The sequence below is a fragment of the Haliotis rubra genome, unplaced genomic scaffold, assembly GCF_003918875.1.
Source record: "Haliotis rubra isolate DU_JTF1 unplaced genomic scaffold, ASM391887v1 Scf354, whole genome shotgun sequence".
NCBI classification, from domain to species: domain Eukaryota; kingdom Metazoa; phylum Mollusca; class Gastropoda; order Lepetellida; family Haliotidae; genus Haliotis; species Haliotis rubra.
The window spans coordinates 344360-361182 of NW_025767029.1; the positions used below are offsets into that span (position 1 = coordinate 344360).

The window sequence follows — 16823 nt, forward strand, 5'->3', positions numbered from 1 at the left end:
TGAATGAACGATCGCGGCAGAAGAGTACCAAGTACCCATGCATGTCGAGTGATCAGAGTAATGAGGACTCTGTGACTACACTGTGTGACTGTGATTGTGTATGATCGTATGCCAGCGTGGCGGATCTGTGCTCGTACTCTCAACCACTGGTCTGCCTCAATGAGACGGGGTTTTACAGTCGGCCGAGAGATGGCTGCGATGCGTAAACAACAAACATTCTGAGATTCAATTGCCCTGGTTTTATCTGGAATTCTACCATGGCTACGTGAAATGCCTCGAATTAGGTAGGTCAATCAACAGAATCACGGCGCTTCACTGCGCACGTATACATCACTGTCGCACTACTTCAGCTATGCCAGTAGTTAAATTTTGCGTTCGACTTCAAATGAAATTTAAAGACTATCAAATCGGTCTAACATTCATCTAATTTCCAAACACAGTACGAACAGAACAGAACAGAATTTTATTTCAGTAACAGGCCTCCGGCCCAAAAACATGTACATAAATTGATGATAAGTAGAGCACATATATATTTCATTTAGATTTGTGTTTCTTGTCAACAAAGTATAAAATAGACATACATCCTTGATAATATTAACATTTTACTCTGTAATATTGATATAAAATTAATAATTGATGGACATTTACTAAAATATTTTGATATGTACTTATTTCTGATATGAGAATATGCATCACAGATATAAAACACATGCCATTCATCTTCAACAACAAAGATACCATTTAATTTACAAAACAGGCAATGCCTTTCATTATATGCAACATCAGTGTATCTGCCCGTTTCAACTGCTAGTTTAAAATTACAGCACCGAAATCGGGCATATATAGTTTTAAATATTGAGGGATATCATTATTATTTATCAAGTAGCTCTCAACATTTAACAAAGATTTGAATTGCTTATAGTAAAGACATTTACGGTTACTGTCCAAAGATGAATGCCAAGATTGAAATAAATTATCACGTAGTCTCTGTTTAAATGATTCCATAAATATTTTGTGATCACTAATTTCCTGACTTATCCAAACAAATCCAAAGCCAAATTGAAAAGAATATTTTTAATTCTAGTTGCCCATGAGTTTCGTCCTACCCTGTCTAAAGATAATAGCATAAAATAACATTGTTTTGGTAATCTATAGTCAGGCATGTTTAGAAGTCTGCACCAGTATTTCACTGCATTGGTTGTATAAGTAAACTGTAAAGGCACTCTTCCACATTCACCCAAGACCATATTGTTACAGGTGGATTTCCCAAGTTTCAAGACATATTTACAGAATTTAATATGGACAGATTCAATGGTATTACAGTAGGATGTGCCCCAGATTTCAGACCCATAACAGAGAATGGGTGATATCATACAATCAAAGATTTTAAATAAATCTGTACAATTAATGCTGCCAAGTTTCCTTTGGAAATTTTAACAGAGAATATTGCCTTACTAGCTTGTGATGCAAGGCAAGATGTAGCCTCTACTCCAGGATAATTTAGGAGTGAACATAATTCCAAGGTACTTGTAAAAGGATACAGTGTCAATAACATTGCCATTATAAAACCAATTTTCATATGAGCGCAAGGGACCACCATTTCTAAAAACAATAATCTTAGTTTTCTTTAGATTCACACTCATACCAGTTTGCTCACAAAATTTACCAAGTACATTGATCTTTTTTTGCAGCTGTGCACAGGTGTCAGCTATTGCTGACACATCATCAGCAAACATAAGAGAGCAGAGATTGCTAATAGAAGAAGAAACTGTAATACCTTGACCTCCTTCCAACTCCATAAGACTGCATAGCTTATTTATGAAGATAATAAAAAATCTGAGGGCTCAAAACACAGCCTTGGCGAGTACCGATGTTACAATAAAACTATTACGTTTATCTCCTAATTCTCTATATAATGTTTCTTTTCAACAGGAAAATGGCGTTCTCTGAACCGTCGACACTGTCGAAAGTGGGGCTTGGAATTGCCTTTGCTGCCGTGTTGTTTGACATCGCTGGATTTCCAACACCCTACTGGTTGACGAAGACGTTTGAGGTTACCGGCGCTCTCACAGAAACAAATGTGGGTTTGTTTCGAGCCTGTTCGTGGGGCAAACTCTGCACCGTATTCAGCACGTCGGAATGTGAGTACTTGTGTCTTTGTAAGTAGACAAAACAGTTTCTATAAATATAAAACACAATATGCATGCATTTCGATATAATTTTATTATGTTCTTTTTAGCTGACTGGACCCATAGTACAAATAGTGCTTTGTGTCCGTTTGACCTTTCATGTTTTAATACCGAACCACCTGAATAAAAGTTTAGGATAGTATCCTTGTTGGACACAAACTGTTTCAGAACCTTAATTTTATGTTTTCTTATAAACTCTGTCAAAAAGAAACGCAACCCCTGTCCTCAGATATGAAAAATTCGTTTGAATGAAGTTATTGCTTCCAAACTAAATTTTATTCGAATGTATTGAAATGATACACGTAATTAATGAAGATGACCATCCAAACAACTGCATTTGTACGCATAAGTGTATTTTATTGCTTATTCCGTCACAACGCATGAAATGACCCTCATGGTGACTTCGCACAAAAAACACATGCAAATCATGAAAATGGCAGTTAATGTAGGGGTGTATAAAAGCCCATGTGCTTCCGTATTATATTCATTCATTTGTCGCCGAAAAGCTGTGTTAAAAATGCCACGATTGAGTGCTGCCGACCGAAATATCGCCATTGGTCGTGTTCAAGCCGGAGAAAGTTTTGGAACTGTTGCACGGCACCTAAATGTTCACAAAACAACGATATCCCGACTTTGGAGCCGCTACAACAACTTCAATTTGACCAACGATCGCCCGAGAAGTGGAAGGCCAAGAATCACGACCCCTTCAAGATCGGTACATCCGGGTCCATCACCTGCGTAATCGGCATGCCCTACCAACCGTGACTGCCACACAAATACCAGGTTTGAGGAGAGTGTCAGCTCAAACGATTAGGAACCGTCTGAAAGAAGCGGGTTTACGTGCCTGTAGACCAGTTGTTGGACCTGTACTACGCCCCTACATCGACGCCGACGACTCAGGTGGTGCAACAACGTAAGGATACGGACTTTACAAAACTGGAGGCGAATCTGGTTTTCTGATGAATCACGTTTTCTTTGCAACGTCACGACGGAAGACAGCGTCTGTATAGGAGACGTCATAAACGTTTTGCGCCCATCTGCGTCCGACAGGTGGACAGATTTGGCGGAGAAAGCGTCATGGTTTGGGGAACCATCTCATACAACCAGAAATCAGACTTGGTGATCGTTCCAGGGAACCTGACAGCCCAACGTTACATCAACCACGTGTTAGAGCTTCACCTTCTCCCGATTATTGACCAACAGACACAGATTTTTCAACGGGACAACGCCCGGCCTCATACTGCACGTGCAACAATGAACTTTCTGCAGAATTCCAACGTCAATGTCTTGCCATGACCCTCTAAATCACCAGACCTCAACCCTATTGAACACCTGTGTGATACTCTGGATCGACGCGTACGTCAACGTCAGCCGCCGCCACAGACGCTGCAACAGCTCGCCGTTGCACTGCAGGAGGAGTGGAGAGCCATTCCCAGGAAAGAATCCGGCGTCTTATCCGTTCTTGTCCAAGGAGATGCCGTGCAGTGATTGCAGCGCGTGGTGCTCATACGAGATACTGAGAAAGACGCCCCCTGGTGACAAACTGGTGTCTGTGAGATGACTTTTGAAATGACAATTTTAAACATGCCCATCTGGGTTATTATTCTGCCAAATTTCAGACTTCTGTCTTAAATAATAAAAATGCCGTGTCGTCCTAAAACTTCAGATCAAAATCTCTAAAATACAGGGGTTGCGTTTCTTTTGACAGAGTTTAGTTATAATACGGAGGAATCGAAAAACTTTAATGAACTTTCAGACAGACTCAAACGTTGTGACATGTAAACATTAAAGGCTGGAGCTGTTGGAAACATGAAAGGAACGTTTACTATTGGGAAGTTGAAATCATCTCTTTTGTAATACAGCCGCGTTGACAGCTTTTGAATCTTTATACATAGATATGAAAATGTTGGGGTGGTCTGACTTGTTTCCTGTATTCCAACTTTAGGTGCAGGTAAATAAGTGAAAGGGAATGTGCCATTTGATGGTTATTGAACGATATTAGGAAACAGATCCGCAAGGAGGTTTTGTACTCTTGTCGTACGACGACAGCCTGGATCCTGAAAGAACCTAGCCAAATGGCATAAAGGATTTTCTTTCGAGTTTAAATTTCACATTATAAAAAAGCTTTTAAAAACAAATGTTTGTCTGTATGTCTGTATGTAGTCCTCTTCAACCAGAACACATGAAATCTTCAATGAAACAATTACGATATGATTAAACAGTTTGACAGTCGAGGGCAGTATATGTGTCTTCAGCGGGTTGGTTATGCGACATATGACACTGCGCCTGTTTTCTGTAGATGTCGCAATGGGCATGAGCTGGCTGGTGGCTGTGCAGGCGTTCGCCATCCTGGGATTCTTCAGCGGCGTCGTAGGCTGCGCCATGATCCTGCTACACGTGGCAACCGCGCCTCACAGGAGACGCCACAAGGTCATCAGTCTGTTCCTGACTTTAGCTGCAGGCATGTAACTTGAATACTTCACTCTTTAGAAAGAAAACCCAAACAGCAACACTCCAATTTGTTGCTCCCCTTGTTATTCTATAAATAAGGTTTATAATGTCGGTTCCGATTGGTTTCCGGGTCACAACAGAACCCTCAGGCTGCGTGCCATCTTACCGCAGCAGGAATCGTTGCTCATGCTCTGTGCCGGTCCTACATTAGATTACATACTCCGTATGGAACTGTAACGGCTAACTGTGCCTTAGTGTGCAGTTCTTTGCTTTGTACTCTGCCAATGCTCACTGGTCCTTTCGGGCTTTCCGCTGACAATAAATATCAACTGGATAAAAAGCTGCGTTAGAACCATATCAATGAATTTGTGTCATATGCAATATTTTCATTGTCCCCCTTCCCAGACGTACCCTTTAACCATGGTGAGTGGAGTGTTCTTGTTGCAGCTGGAATCACCCTGACTGGAATCATCATCTTTGGCATCAAATCAAAGGAAGAGGACATTCTGGTCGGTTATGACCTGAGTGGATCTTTCACGCTGACGCTTCTGAGCAGTATGCTGTACCTGGCAGCTGGTGTTGATTTGGCCGTTGATGTCGTCGCTGGATAAACACTTCCCAATCTGTACACATGGCTTCAAGCAAATCGCAGCTAGCTTTATGAATGGACATCGTGAACTGTGCTTCCCGACTTCAGGTACTCATACTAGGTCGGGCGGTCTTACAAATTATAAAGCATATCGTGTGTATGGTCATCAAGATACACGCGGTGGGCAGTCGGTTCCTGATACCCGCTTTCTGTCTCTCTATCCCGTTGACTGGCCGGTACTGATACACGCGGTGGGCAGTCGGTTCCTGGTGGCCGGTGCTGATACACGCGGTGGGCAGTCGGTTCCTGGTGGCCGGTGCTGATACACGCGGTGGGCAGTCGGTTCCTGGTGGCCGGTGCTGATACATGCGGTGGGCAGTCGGTTCCTGGTGGCCGGTGCTGATACATGCGGTGGGCAGTCGGTTCCTGGTGGCCGGTGCTGATACATGCGGTGGGCAGTCGGTTCCTGATGGCCGGTGCTGATACATGCGGTGGGCAGTCGGTTCCTGGTGGCCGGTGCTGATACGGCGGTGGGCAGTCAGTTCCTGGTGGCCGGTGCTGTTCCTGGTGGTTTCTGATGGCCGGTGCTGATACATGCGGTGGGCAGTCGGTTCCTGATGGCCGGGTGCTGATACATACACGCGGTGGGCAGTCGGTTCCTGGTGGCCGGTACTGATACACGCGGTGGGCAGTTGGTTCCTGATGATCGGCACTGATACGCGGTGGGCGCGGTGGGCAGATACACGCGGTGGGCAGTCGGTTCCTGGTGGCCGGTACTGATACATGCGGTGGGCAGTCGGTTCCTGGTGGCCGGTGCTGATACACGCGGTGGGCAGTCGGTTCCTGATGGCCGGTACTGATACACGCGGTGGGCAGATGGTTCCTGATGGCCGGTACGGTGATACACGCGGTGGGCAGTTGGTTCCTGATGATCGGCACTGACACACGCGGTGGGCAGTCGGTTCCTGGCCGGTGATGGCCGGCACTTCCTGGTGGTCATACATGCGGTGGGCAGTCGGTTCCTGATGGCCGGTGCTGACACACGCGGTGACTCGGTACTGACACATGCGGTGGGCAGTCGGTTCCTGGGGTGCTGACACAGTTCGGTTCCTGATGGCCGGTGCGGCAGTCTTCCTGGTGGCCGGTGATGACACATGCGGTGGGCAGTCGGTTCCTGGTGGCCGATGGCCGGTACGGTTCCTGATACTGACACGCGATGGCCGGTGGATACACGCGGAGTGGTTCCTGATGATCGGCACTGAAACACGCGGTGGGCAGTCGGTTCTGATGATACTGAAACACGCGGTGGGCAGGTTCCTGGTTCCGGTGATGGTGGCCAGTCGCTGGTGGCCGGTACATGCGGGTGGGCAGTCGGTTCCTGGTGGCCTACTGAAACGGTGGGCAATCGGTTCCCCGGTAAACAAATGTCTTATAGTGGAGGTTGCAGTCACTGACAAGTCTGTTTCCTGGAGATGACGTAACCTGACAAATGTCTGTGGAAGTTAGAGATGACGTAACCTGCGCCTTGTGCAATCTGCAATCGAGCCCGCCTGTTGCACGCTGGTCGTCAGATTGTGTATTGTCAGACAACAGCCCGGGGCTCGTGCAGCTGCTGCTACCGATTATCCAGCATCAAGTCTATCAATGGCTCGCTGATGTTGCTGATTTGTGAGTTGCAGCATACTCACTCCATCATTAAACTTGCAATTTTGATGCATTTGTCTGCTGAACAATGCTTGTGTGCTTGCATTCGATTGCACGTGCGAACGTTAAAGTGATAACGTGGTTGTTGTGTTTCAAGCCTTTTTATGATTTATAACCAAATTCTTCACTTCTATCATCAAGACGATGTTCAGCTTGTCAGTATGTCATTGATGGTTCAGCAAGAAGCTAAAAAGAATTACCGCAGTCGCAATTATTACCAAAAATGTGGGTGTCAAGTTTCTAATTTTGTTGAGTATGTGTTACATTTACGATATGGGAACATAATCTCAATATCACCTACAATCCACATCAGCTCTAGGTGTAAACGCAACTGTTGATCAGTGCGGTAGTCACCATGCAGGTTTTATACTAAATGCGTCAGTTACAGGGAGCGTGGCATACAGAAACTGTAGCAGTCCTAGACTGACTGACTGAGTTTGGTTTTACGCCGCTTTTAGCAATATTCCAGCAATATCACGGCCGGGGACACCAGAAATGGGCTTCACTCATTGTACCCATGTGGGGGATTCGAACCCGGGTCTTCGGCGTGACGAGCCAACACTTTAACCACTAGACTACCCCACCGCCCCAGCAGTCCTAGAAATCAGGATTGTTATTTATTCGCAAACGGTAGCTGAAACTTATAGGCGGGACTTTCAGATATGTGTCAACTGAATAAATTAAAAGGCAAGCATAACTGGTAAGGTTGATCATATTGAAATTCAATTAAACGCACTTTGAAGATTGTAATAGACCTATATTTCGTCAAAATTCTTGTGATTGATAAATCCAGTAAAATTTAAAATGTCAAGTCTAAATTCTGCCTTTCCTTTTCAGCCACGGTTGCGACTGTAAGGCAACATCAGGACGCCCTGGTGTAGAGTGAATGAGTGAGTTTAGTTTTACGCCGCTTTTAGCAATATTCCAGCAATATCACGGCGGGGGACACCAGTCATGGGCTTCACACATTGTGCCCATCTGGGGAATCGAACCCGGGTCTTCAGGGTGACGAGCGAACGCCTTAACCACTAGGCTACCACACCGCCACTCCTGGTGTAGAACGCCACACTCACCAACATCCCAATATACTGGTCGTATGGGGCGACCAAAGCGGTCGGGTGGTCAGGCTCGTACATCGCTGCTCACAATATCAATCATTGGATTGTCTGGTCCAGACTTGATTATACAAGCCACCGTCCGATACCTGGTATACACACAAGCGTGACAAAGTATGCGATTGATCGCTATCATAGTCCACATACAGCGTTTCTTCGACAAAAGCCCCTGTTGTTGAAACAAGACACGGATTAAGATTACAACACGACACTACACGAGGTGTGGATTTATTGCGACAATATTTCAACAGTCTTTGTGAGAGGTTTAAGGATGCTTAATGTTTCACAATTTGCTCACATGAGACATTTGTGTAGCCTCCCTTGTGTTGCGATAATTGGTTGTGGTGTTAGATGTTTCAACTCAGTGTAAAGTCTGACGATTACCGTAGCATAGCCATGCATCTACACAGCATATATACTACTCACACTTTACTGAAACGTAGATTCATAATTTGAAATTGTATCTATTTAAAACTGGATAAATCATAATATGGTAACCCCTCTTTAGGCAAACATTCACTTCAATCTAACCTTATGCACTTGATACATGAGTAACCATAAAAATGGTTTTCATGGTACCAGTCAGCCATTTTGCAAACCATGGAACGAGTCATTGACAAGTACACAACACCCGTCAATAGCAGGCATGGGTTCCACAAGATGCAATGACATACTGAAACCAGGATCCACTCTTACAATAAGCTTAGATATTTAAACCAAATTTGACCCACATCATAGTTTTCTGTTGAATCCATGATTTGATCCTTAGCAAAGTGTGAATAGTATACAAACACAATCATTGCTGACACTGCGTTATTGTCATACGTGTCTGTACTTTGCCATGTCACCTCATGTCTTTACATAGTATTCGCTGGCTTTCCGTAATCCCACTTTCTCCAGAACAGTAATCCTATCAGTCGGATTCTGTTACTTGTTCCTCCATGTATTTGTAAAGTTATCTATGGAACTGTTTCGTGTCGTCATGCTGCAGTATTGTTCCTGTTGTCGTCGTAGTCGTTATCGATGTCAAATGGTTGATGCATATCATCGTCACAAATATCGTAGATCGAAAATGATGATGTCAATCAGTTGATTGTCTGGTCCAGGCGCCTTTAGTGTAAGCCAAAAGGGTGATTAGCAAAGCGCGGCATTCACACTAGACCTTGATATCAGCTCCCCAGCGACATGCGGGTGGTCGAGAGCGTTCATCTGCACAACGGGAAGTCAGGTTTCTTATGATTACCGTAAGCGCCATCACTTCATGATTTCGACGACTTTAAACGTGGCCCGTGGAAGGCCAGGGCGTTAAATATTCTTCTCAGACAGTGCATATGCTCTGACGTCTCCGGCCTTGGCGGCTATGCATTGGCACCCCACTGACCAACATCACGGGTACGTTTTGATTGGGCTCAATATTACGTTAGCTGGTCACTGGACAAAACAGGAGTCGGCTCAAGTATCCTTTCACTGATGAATGGAGATACAGTCAAAATTTCACCCCCTCTGGGTCCGCCCCTGTAATCTATCAGCTACCAGCTTCTCTATTTCAGATATGATACAATACATAGTATTCAGGTCGCTTCGTGTAAATAAGGAAATATGACCCATACTACACCAAAGACAAGGCAATCTGATCCAACTGGCGACATAAACCCAAATCGGCATACATTCTTGCTATTGCGCAACTAGTCTTTCATTGGTTGACCACAGCTGCCAAATAGTCCACAATAGGCCACATATTAACTATTTCGACATCCCTATTGTACATATATTCCCGCCCATATACGCCGACACATACCGCCACTCACATCTGACTTGAGATATTCTCATAACCAGGAGACAACCGCCACTCACAGCTGACTTCTTCTATCCAGGAGACATGGGGTTTAGTGATGCATCCAAGTTTTCAAGAATTGCTTTCGGGTTGGCGGTAGGAGGATTTTTAACTGACATTATCGGGTTTCCCTCCCCCCTACTGGGTTACGGGAATGAATCTTTCTCAGGGTCTCTTCCAGACGTGTGCCCTTGGACAGTGTGCGTCGCTTCCATCTGGCCTGCGTAAGTAAACTGTAATCATTATACAATGTGAACGGAAATAGTACTTCAATAACTCATCGAACCATTCTAGATACTGTGTTTGACGTATTTGCAAATAACAGCTTATTTAGAAGCTTTCACAAATATAACAAAGTTTGGACAGTGATAAAATACTGATTTGCAGACATATTTTCGTTAAACAGGGAAACTTGATTCTTCAAAAGCACGTTTGGGTGACAGCGTATTTGACATCAAGACTTGTGTATTACTGTATCATTCAGCCGTGTGAACTTGTCGAGTTAGTTCAATTCTTCAAACATGCATTGTGGTTATGGAAGGTGAAAACAAATATTTAAAGATTTCTTTTTGCATGGAAATTATACAAAATATCTTATTTCAGTAGGTAGACGGTGGAGCAAAAGGAACTATACTCAATCGATTTTATCATACGTTTCATATTTAGTTGAAAATAATATTTTGCTTGCGATATTATAGAACCAAATAACTATCATGGTACTTAGTCAGCACTCAATGAAGACCTCTACACGGTTTGATATTTTAGAACATAAATTGATTTAATGAAAGCTTTCTTTCATCACACGACTAGTCTTAGACAAATGTAAAAACATGTGACTGCATTTTGTCTTACAACTGCCTTCACTGGATCAAGTATTTATTATTACTGTTATCATCATCATCATCATCATCATCATCATCATCATCATTATCATCATCATCATCATATTATCATTATCATTTAAAAATGAAGTTCACAACGGCGTTGAGCCAAACTCAGTCATTGACCAATGCAGCAATGTACACACATTGACATCAAGCATGTGTTTAGTACCAGGATGGGCGAAGGGAGTCATTGCGCTGGAGATCCTTGGATTCCTGGCCTGTCTCGGTAGCTTTGTGCTCATGGTGCTGTACGTACATGTGAAGAATGACCAGAAGATCTTCCAGACTATGGCAGCGGGACTGGCTTTTGCTGCAGGTTCGTATCAATGGAACCTTATAGCTGTTTATACAAACCTTCGTCAGAGAAGTAACCGAGTGTACAACATACAACATTTTTGAAGCAACTACCTGTTAATCACAAAATACCTGTTTAAGTCGAAGAAAGCAGGAAAGCTCTTGCGGAATATCTTGTTATATAGTCTAAATTCCACTAACGGTTCTTGTGTACATAACGACAAAGACCAAGTGTCTTGTAGTCTTCAAGAACAAAGATATGTTAGTGTTCATTGCTAACTGATAATAACGTATTTTTATTTGCTGATAAAATAATCTTAAATACAAACTATTGATTATAAAAACGGTGATATAAAGTGATATTCGAAAGAATCCATATCAACGAAACAAATCACTTCATTTTTGTAGAACACACATATTACTTAAATGTTGCTGGAACATGTCTCCCAAATACAACCAAATGTATACGATGGTATAAAGCTAGTCCAACATCCATTGTGCCATAGTGGCATGTGCACACGTAGCACGAAATGCACGTGCTTATAAAGCACAAAATCAGTAAAGGTAGATTTGCGAGATCTTGATAACATGCAAATGAGAAAGTAGATAGCACCACCAGTTACTTAGTAACCCTCAGGGCTTGGAACTGTCTCTCTTGTTTGACTGGCTGCGGAGTACTGCTTTCGTCGTCCATGCCGCAGTGTGTCGTGCATTGACACGTGAGCTGGACACTCGCTTTTATCCCAGTGTTTTGCGACTTTGGGGGCAATTTGGTTCGTCACAGTTTGACCCCACGTATGTTCAGGGCACTTTTACTCACACAGTATATGTTCTTTTCACGACATTACAAAACTCTACTGTCATTAATATGTACCTTTTGAAGAGTTTACATGTTTGTTGTGTTTTACTATGTAGTAGGGACGTGTCACGATTAGGAGGCTTTTAACCCTTTATGTACATCAGCAACCATCAGCAACCATCAGCAACTGTCTGTTCCTCAGATCAAGTTCAGCCACTTGAGTTATTGTAGCTTCCAATTTCAGCGGGATTCATCCTCATTGGGATCATCATCTACGGTTCTGAACTTTCGGGTTCTACATTCGGCTGGGCCTTTGGAATGACCATAGTAAGTGGACTGTTTCATATCGGAGTCGGCGTTCTCAACGTAATGGATAAATTCTCACCACAGTGAAAAGGAACAGCGGCTTTCCCATTCCAGTCTGCTGGGGCATAGATGTACATATGTAAGATATATTCACCCCAACCTGTACTTTTACTTTCATGGAGCTATCAAAAAAAATGTTTTGTGACTTTTCATATAAATGTTTCTGTCATTTTTTTCAATAGAGAATATTTGTGGAGCGACAACATGTCTGTGGAGCCGATTATGTGCCTCTCTCTCTCTCTCTGTCTCTCTCTCTCTCTCTCTCTCTCTCTCTCTCACTCTCTCTCTGTCTCTCTCTCGCTCTCTGTCTCTCTCTCACTCTCTATGTCTCTCTCACTCTCTCTGTCTTTCTCTCACTCTCTCTATGTCTCTCTCACGCTCTCTGTCTCTCTCTCACTCTCTCTCATGCTCTCTCTCTCAGTCTTTCACTCACTCTCTCTGTCTCTCTCACGCTCTCTCTCTCTGTATGCGTGTATGTGAGTGGGTGGGTGAGTGAGTGAGTGTAGACATGCCTGAGAACCACACTGAGCCACACAAGCTCTCAGCACGCAGGCACACTGTTTACACACATAGACACACACTACACAGACACATACAGGCACTAACAGAGCAAAACCTAGACACTCATAGACACACAACAAAACGGGACACCTATGAAATGTTTTTGTGGAGGTGGGTGCGTGCGTTATGATTTGGGGTTTCATAGCAGCCGAAGCACCGACGCCAATGATAGTGAGAGCAGCTTATGAATTTGCGTGGCGAGATTTTTCAAATTGCCGCTTTAACGGGTTGTTTTGTAGCAGAACGGCCATTGGGTGACGTTTCAACACAATCACACGTTGCTCGGTCAGTACAGCAATATCTTAATCAGGTGTTAATGTGTGACCCTGGCGGGCACGATCCCCTGATGTGTCACCCACTGAGCACGGCTGGGGTGACATGGAGAAACGTTTACGACGCCATCCGAACCTGCGTCAATGCACAGGGTAGACACTGGCTACTGACAGTGCGAAATTGATGGTGAACGCCCCCTTGTCGATCAGTTGCATATGCCAGGTGCGCTCTTCTTATGGACTTCTTCTGTAAATGTTTAACACTGATTGTTTGCTGTTTTTGTGTCACAATAACACAAATACAATGTATAAAGTAATTAAACACACTTGCATCGTCATACAAAGTGTCAACTGTACGATTCTGACCACGCCACCACCTGCATCATGGAACACTATCACAGAATGAAGGAACCCGGCGTTCGCGAACACGGGGTCCTGTTCTATTCCACCGGTGGCACACATGCAAAAGCATGTCAGCCCTTCACCTGAAAAATGGCAAATTAACTTACCCCCTCAAATTATATAAGTGATCAACAGCATGAGCATCGATATACGCAATACATGTGTCAACTCGATCCCGTTAGTAGAATCTTACGACAAGCCTGGGTTGCTGATGACAAACTGTAACCCGGATGTTCAAGAGGAAAGCTAGCCCTCGGTAGCCCTCTCCACTGACACAACATGCATGGACAAGGAAATGTCTTTGCCTGACTCATCTATTGTATTCATTCATTCAAGAGAGTAAAGTAACACAAAAAGAGGAAATTAAATTGAATAGCTTGAAGTAACATGAATACAGAAGAGTAACACGAATAGTGAAAAGCAGCGAGAGAATAGTGAGTGAGTGAATGAGTTTAGTTTTACGCCGCACTCAGCAATATTCCAGCGATATGGCGGCGGTCTGTAAATAATCGAGTCTGGTCCAGACAATCCAGTGATCAACAGCATGAGCATAAATCTACGCAATTGGGAACCGATGACATGTCGCCTCTTACGATGCCGAGCAAATACCATATTTTAACGTCTTTTGGTTTGACGCTAGAATAGAGAGAATAAATAAAAGTAAGATGAATAGAGAGAAGCAAGAAGAGCACAGGGAAGTAACACAAAGACAGGAAAGTTCAACGAATAGAGGAAAGTAACATAAATAGAGGTAACAAAAATGGAGTGAAGTAAAATGAATAGACGGACGTGACATGGATAGAGGGGCGTGACATGGATAGAGGGGCGTGACATGGACATAGGGACGTGAGATAGGGGCATGGACAGAGGACGGATAGAGGGACGACATGGACAGAGGGACATGGACAGGGACGTGACATGATAGAGGGACGTGGACATGGATAGAGGGGACGTGACGTGACATGGATAGAGGGGTGTGATAGAGGGACGTGATGGATAGAGGGACGTGAGGGGTGTGTGATGGATAGAGGGGTGACGTGACATGGATGGATAGAGGGACGTGACATGGATGACATGGATAGAGGGCGTGATATGGATAGAGGGACATGACATGGATAGAGGACGTGAGGAGGGGTGACGTGACATGATAGAGGGCGTGATGGATAGAGGGACGGATGAGGGGCGTGACATGGATAGAGGGACGTGATGACATGGACAGAGATGTGGCATGAGTGGGACGAGATTGGAGCATGCTCCTCTAGTCACTTCTGTTCATGTCACGTCACCTCCCTCCTCTGTTCATCCTCTGTTCATGTCACTTCCTCTCCTCTGTTCATGTCACCTCCCTCTGTCATGTCTCACCTCCCTCTGTTCATGTCACCTCCCTCTGTTCATGTCACCTTCATGTCACCTCTGTTCATGTCTGTTCATGTCACCTCCCTCTGTTCATGTCACCTCCTCTGTTCATGTCACCTCTGTTCATGTCCCTCCCTCTGTTCATGTTCATGTCACCTCCCTCTGTTCATGTCACCTCCCTCTGTTCATGTCACCTCCTCTGTTCATGTCACCTCCTCTCTGTTCATGTCACCTCCCTCTCACCTCCCCTCTGTTCATGTCACCTCCCTCTGTTCATGTCACCTCCCTCTGTTCATGTCACCTCCCTCTGTTTATGTGTCTAGCCTTCCTTCAGGTTACTTCCTTCAATGCATATACGTATGACAGTAATGTCAATATGCACTTGCTACTACGACCCTCCACTGATCAGTCTACAAACAGTTATAGTTGTTCAATACGAATGCAAATGGTGACTCGTTCGTAATGCATCGTCAGTTTGTTGTGTTTCATAAATAGAGGCAATTATTGTGTACGGATGCTTGTCACTCTGGAGATTATGACATTCATCTGTTTGTTGGGGGGCTAAAGCGTTCGCTCGTGGCCCGGGTTTGATTCCCCACATAGGTACAATGTGTGAAGGCCATTACTGGTGTGGCCTGCCGTGATATTGCTGGAATATTGCTAAAGGCGGCGTAGAACCCTACTTACTGGACAATCACTGGATTGTCGGGTCAAGACGCGAATGTTTGCACACCGCGTCGTAATACTGCTGAATGTAATCAATGGCAAGTAATGCATTGAAAAGTAATGGACAATCATATAACTTGATATTGTGCCCAACCAGAACATTGCCTTCACTTTTGCTAAGAAAGAAAATCAGGTCTCCAATAGCCGTCTTTAAAGATACAGGATAAACTTCTTCACTGTAGTGAAACATCCTTCTCCCATCAACACGTATGCCTGTGACCTGTGCAGCAGCTGGAGTAATCTGTACCTCGGGTACAACGTAGCGGTTGAATCGTTCTTCACCCCGGACTGCAGCTAACTGTGTCACATGAGATGTTCTCGCTGTAAGAGAATAAAGCAAGACATAAGAAGACATATAAAAAAGTACTTCTTTTAATAGGTGTTAAGCAACCCCACCCCACCCCCACCCTGTAATATCCTTGTATTATTGATTACACAAATAATGCCAGAACACTTATTAGATATTTAGATCAAATATATATATTTATAGAACACAATTTTAAACATTCACGTATAAATGCATTGTGAGTCTAACTTTTGCAGGGTAGTAAATTCAAGATCTTAATATTCAAATATATCTTACAATGCATAGTGTCCTCGTCAGGATAAAAGTCAACAGATATTTTTTATATCCGTTGGGGTCATATGCGGGTATCGATGCAAATTAGAGAGATCAAATGCCTCAACTTCTTTTCAAAATCCTTATGAAGTCACTCTATTGAATATTTGAAACGCCAAGCAAAGTGTATCAAAATTATTAAACATGGTAAAACATAGCATCTATCAAAATTTAAAAACATTCGTAATATCTCCAAATGGGTTCCTGCTTCTATAATCTATCATTCACCTGTGTTTCTCTGAAATGCATTAATGTGCACATTTCAGGGCATTTTCTATCAGCTACATAATGTTGCAGGTCATTTAGTGGTAATAGAAAAGAAGAACGACATGGTACGATAACACAAGCGTATTTTGGGATGGTAAATAGTATTTATTCCTAATGCTAGGTATTTACCATCCCAAACCTGATTCGTGTGATAATCTCTATTTCCATTTCACTTATATTTTACATACCTAAGCCAGTAGTTTCAAGATCAAAGAATATCTCTGTGGTGTTGTTAAGCTGAAGTGGCTCCTGGACAAGTACAGGAAGTGGTGGAGGAATGCTAACTAGGTCATCGGTGTCAGTGTCCTCAGACATGTCAACCATGGCAGAGTTTGTCGTACCTTCTCTGACTTCTTGAACTGTTCGCTTCTGACTTCTGAAACAGATTTATGAAA

The 16823-nt window shown here is 43.7% G+C and overlaps 2 protein-coding genes across 3 annotated transcripts in view; both read left to right on the forward strand.

Moving 5' to 3' along the window:
- The first annotated feature begins 1909 nt into the window (after window positions 1-1909).
- Window positions 1910-5372, forward strand: LOC124285199. Its single transcript, XM_046721386.1, has 3 exons — window positions 1910-2141; window positions 4489-4650; window positions 5088-5372. The coding sequence occupies exons 1-3, from the start codon at window positions 1916-1918 to the stop codon at window positions 5249-5251; spliced, it is 552 nt and encodes a 183-aa protein (XP_046577342.1). The 5' UTR covers window positions 1910-1915; the 3' UTR covers window positions 5252-5372.
- A 4485-nt stretch (window positions 5373-9857) lies between these two features.
- Window positions 9858-16823, forward strand: part of LOC124285193 — a 42018-nt gene continuing 35052 nt past the window's right edge. The window contains exons 1-3 of one of the 2 annotated variants that reach the window (XM_046721381.1): window positions 9858-10106; window positions 10933-11082; window positions 12104-12375. In XM_046721381.1, the coding sequence (XP_046577337.1) occupies window positions 10037-10106; window positions 10933-11082; window positions 12104-12252 (369 nt within the window). In that variant the 5' untranslated portion in view covers window positions 9858-10036 and the 3' untranslated portion in view covers window positions 12253-12375. Of the gene's footprint in view, window positions 10107-10932; window positions 11083-12103; window positions 12376-16823 lie in introns of those variants that run through there. The other variant, XM_046721380.1, reaches the window with a different exon arrangement.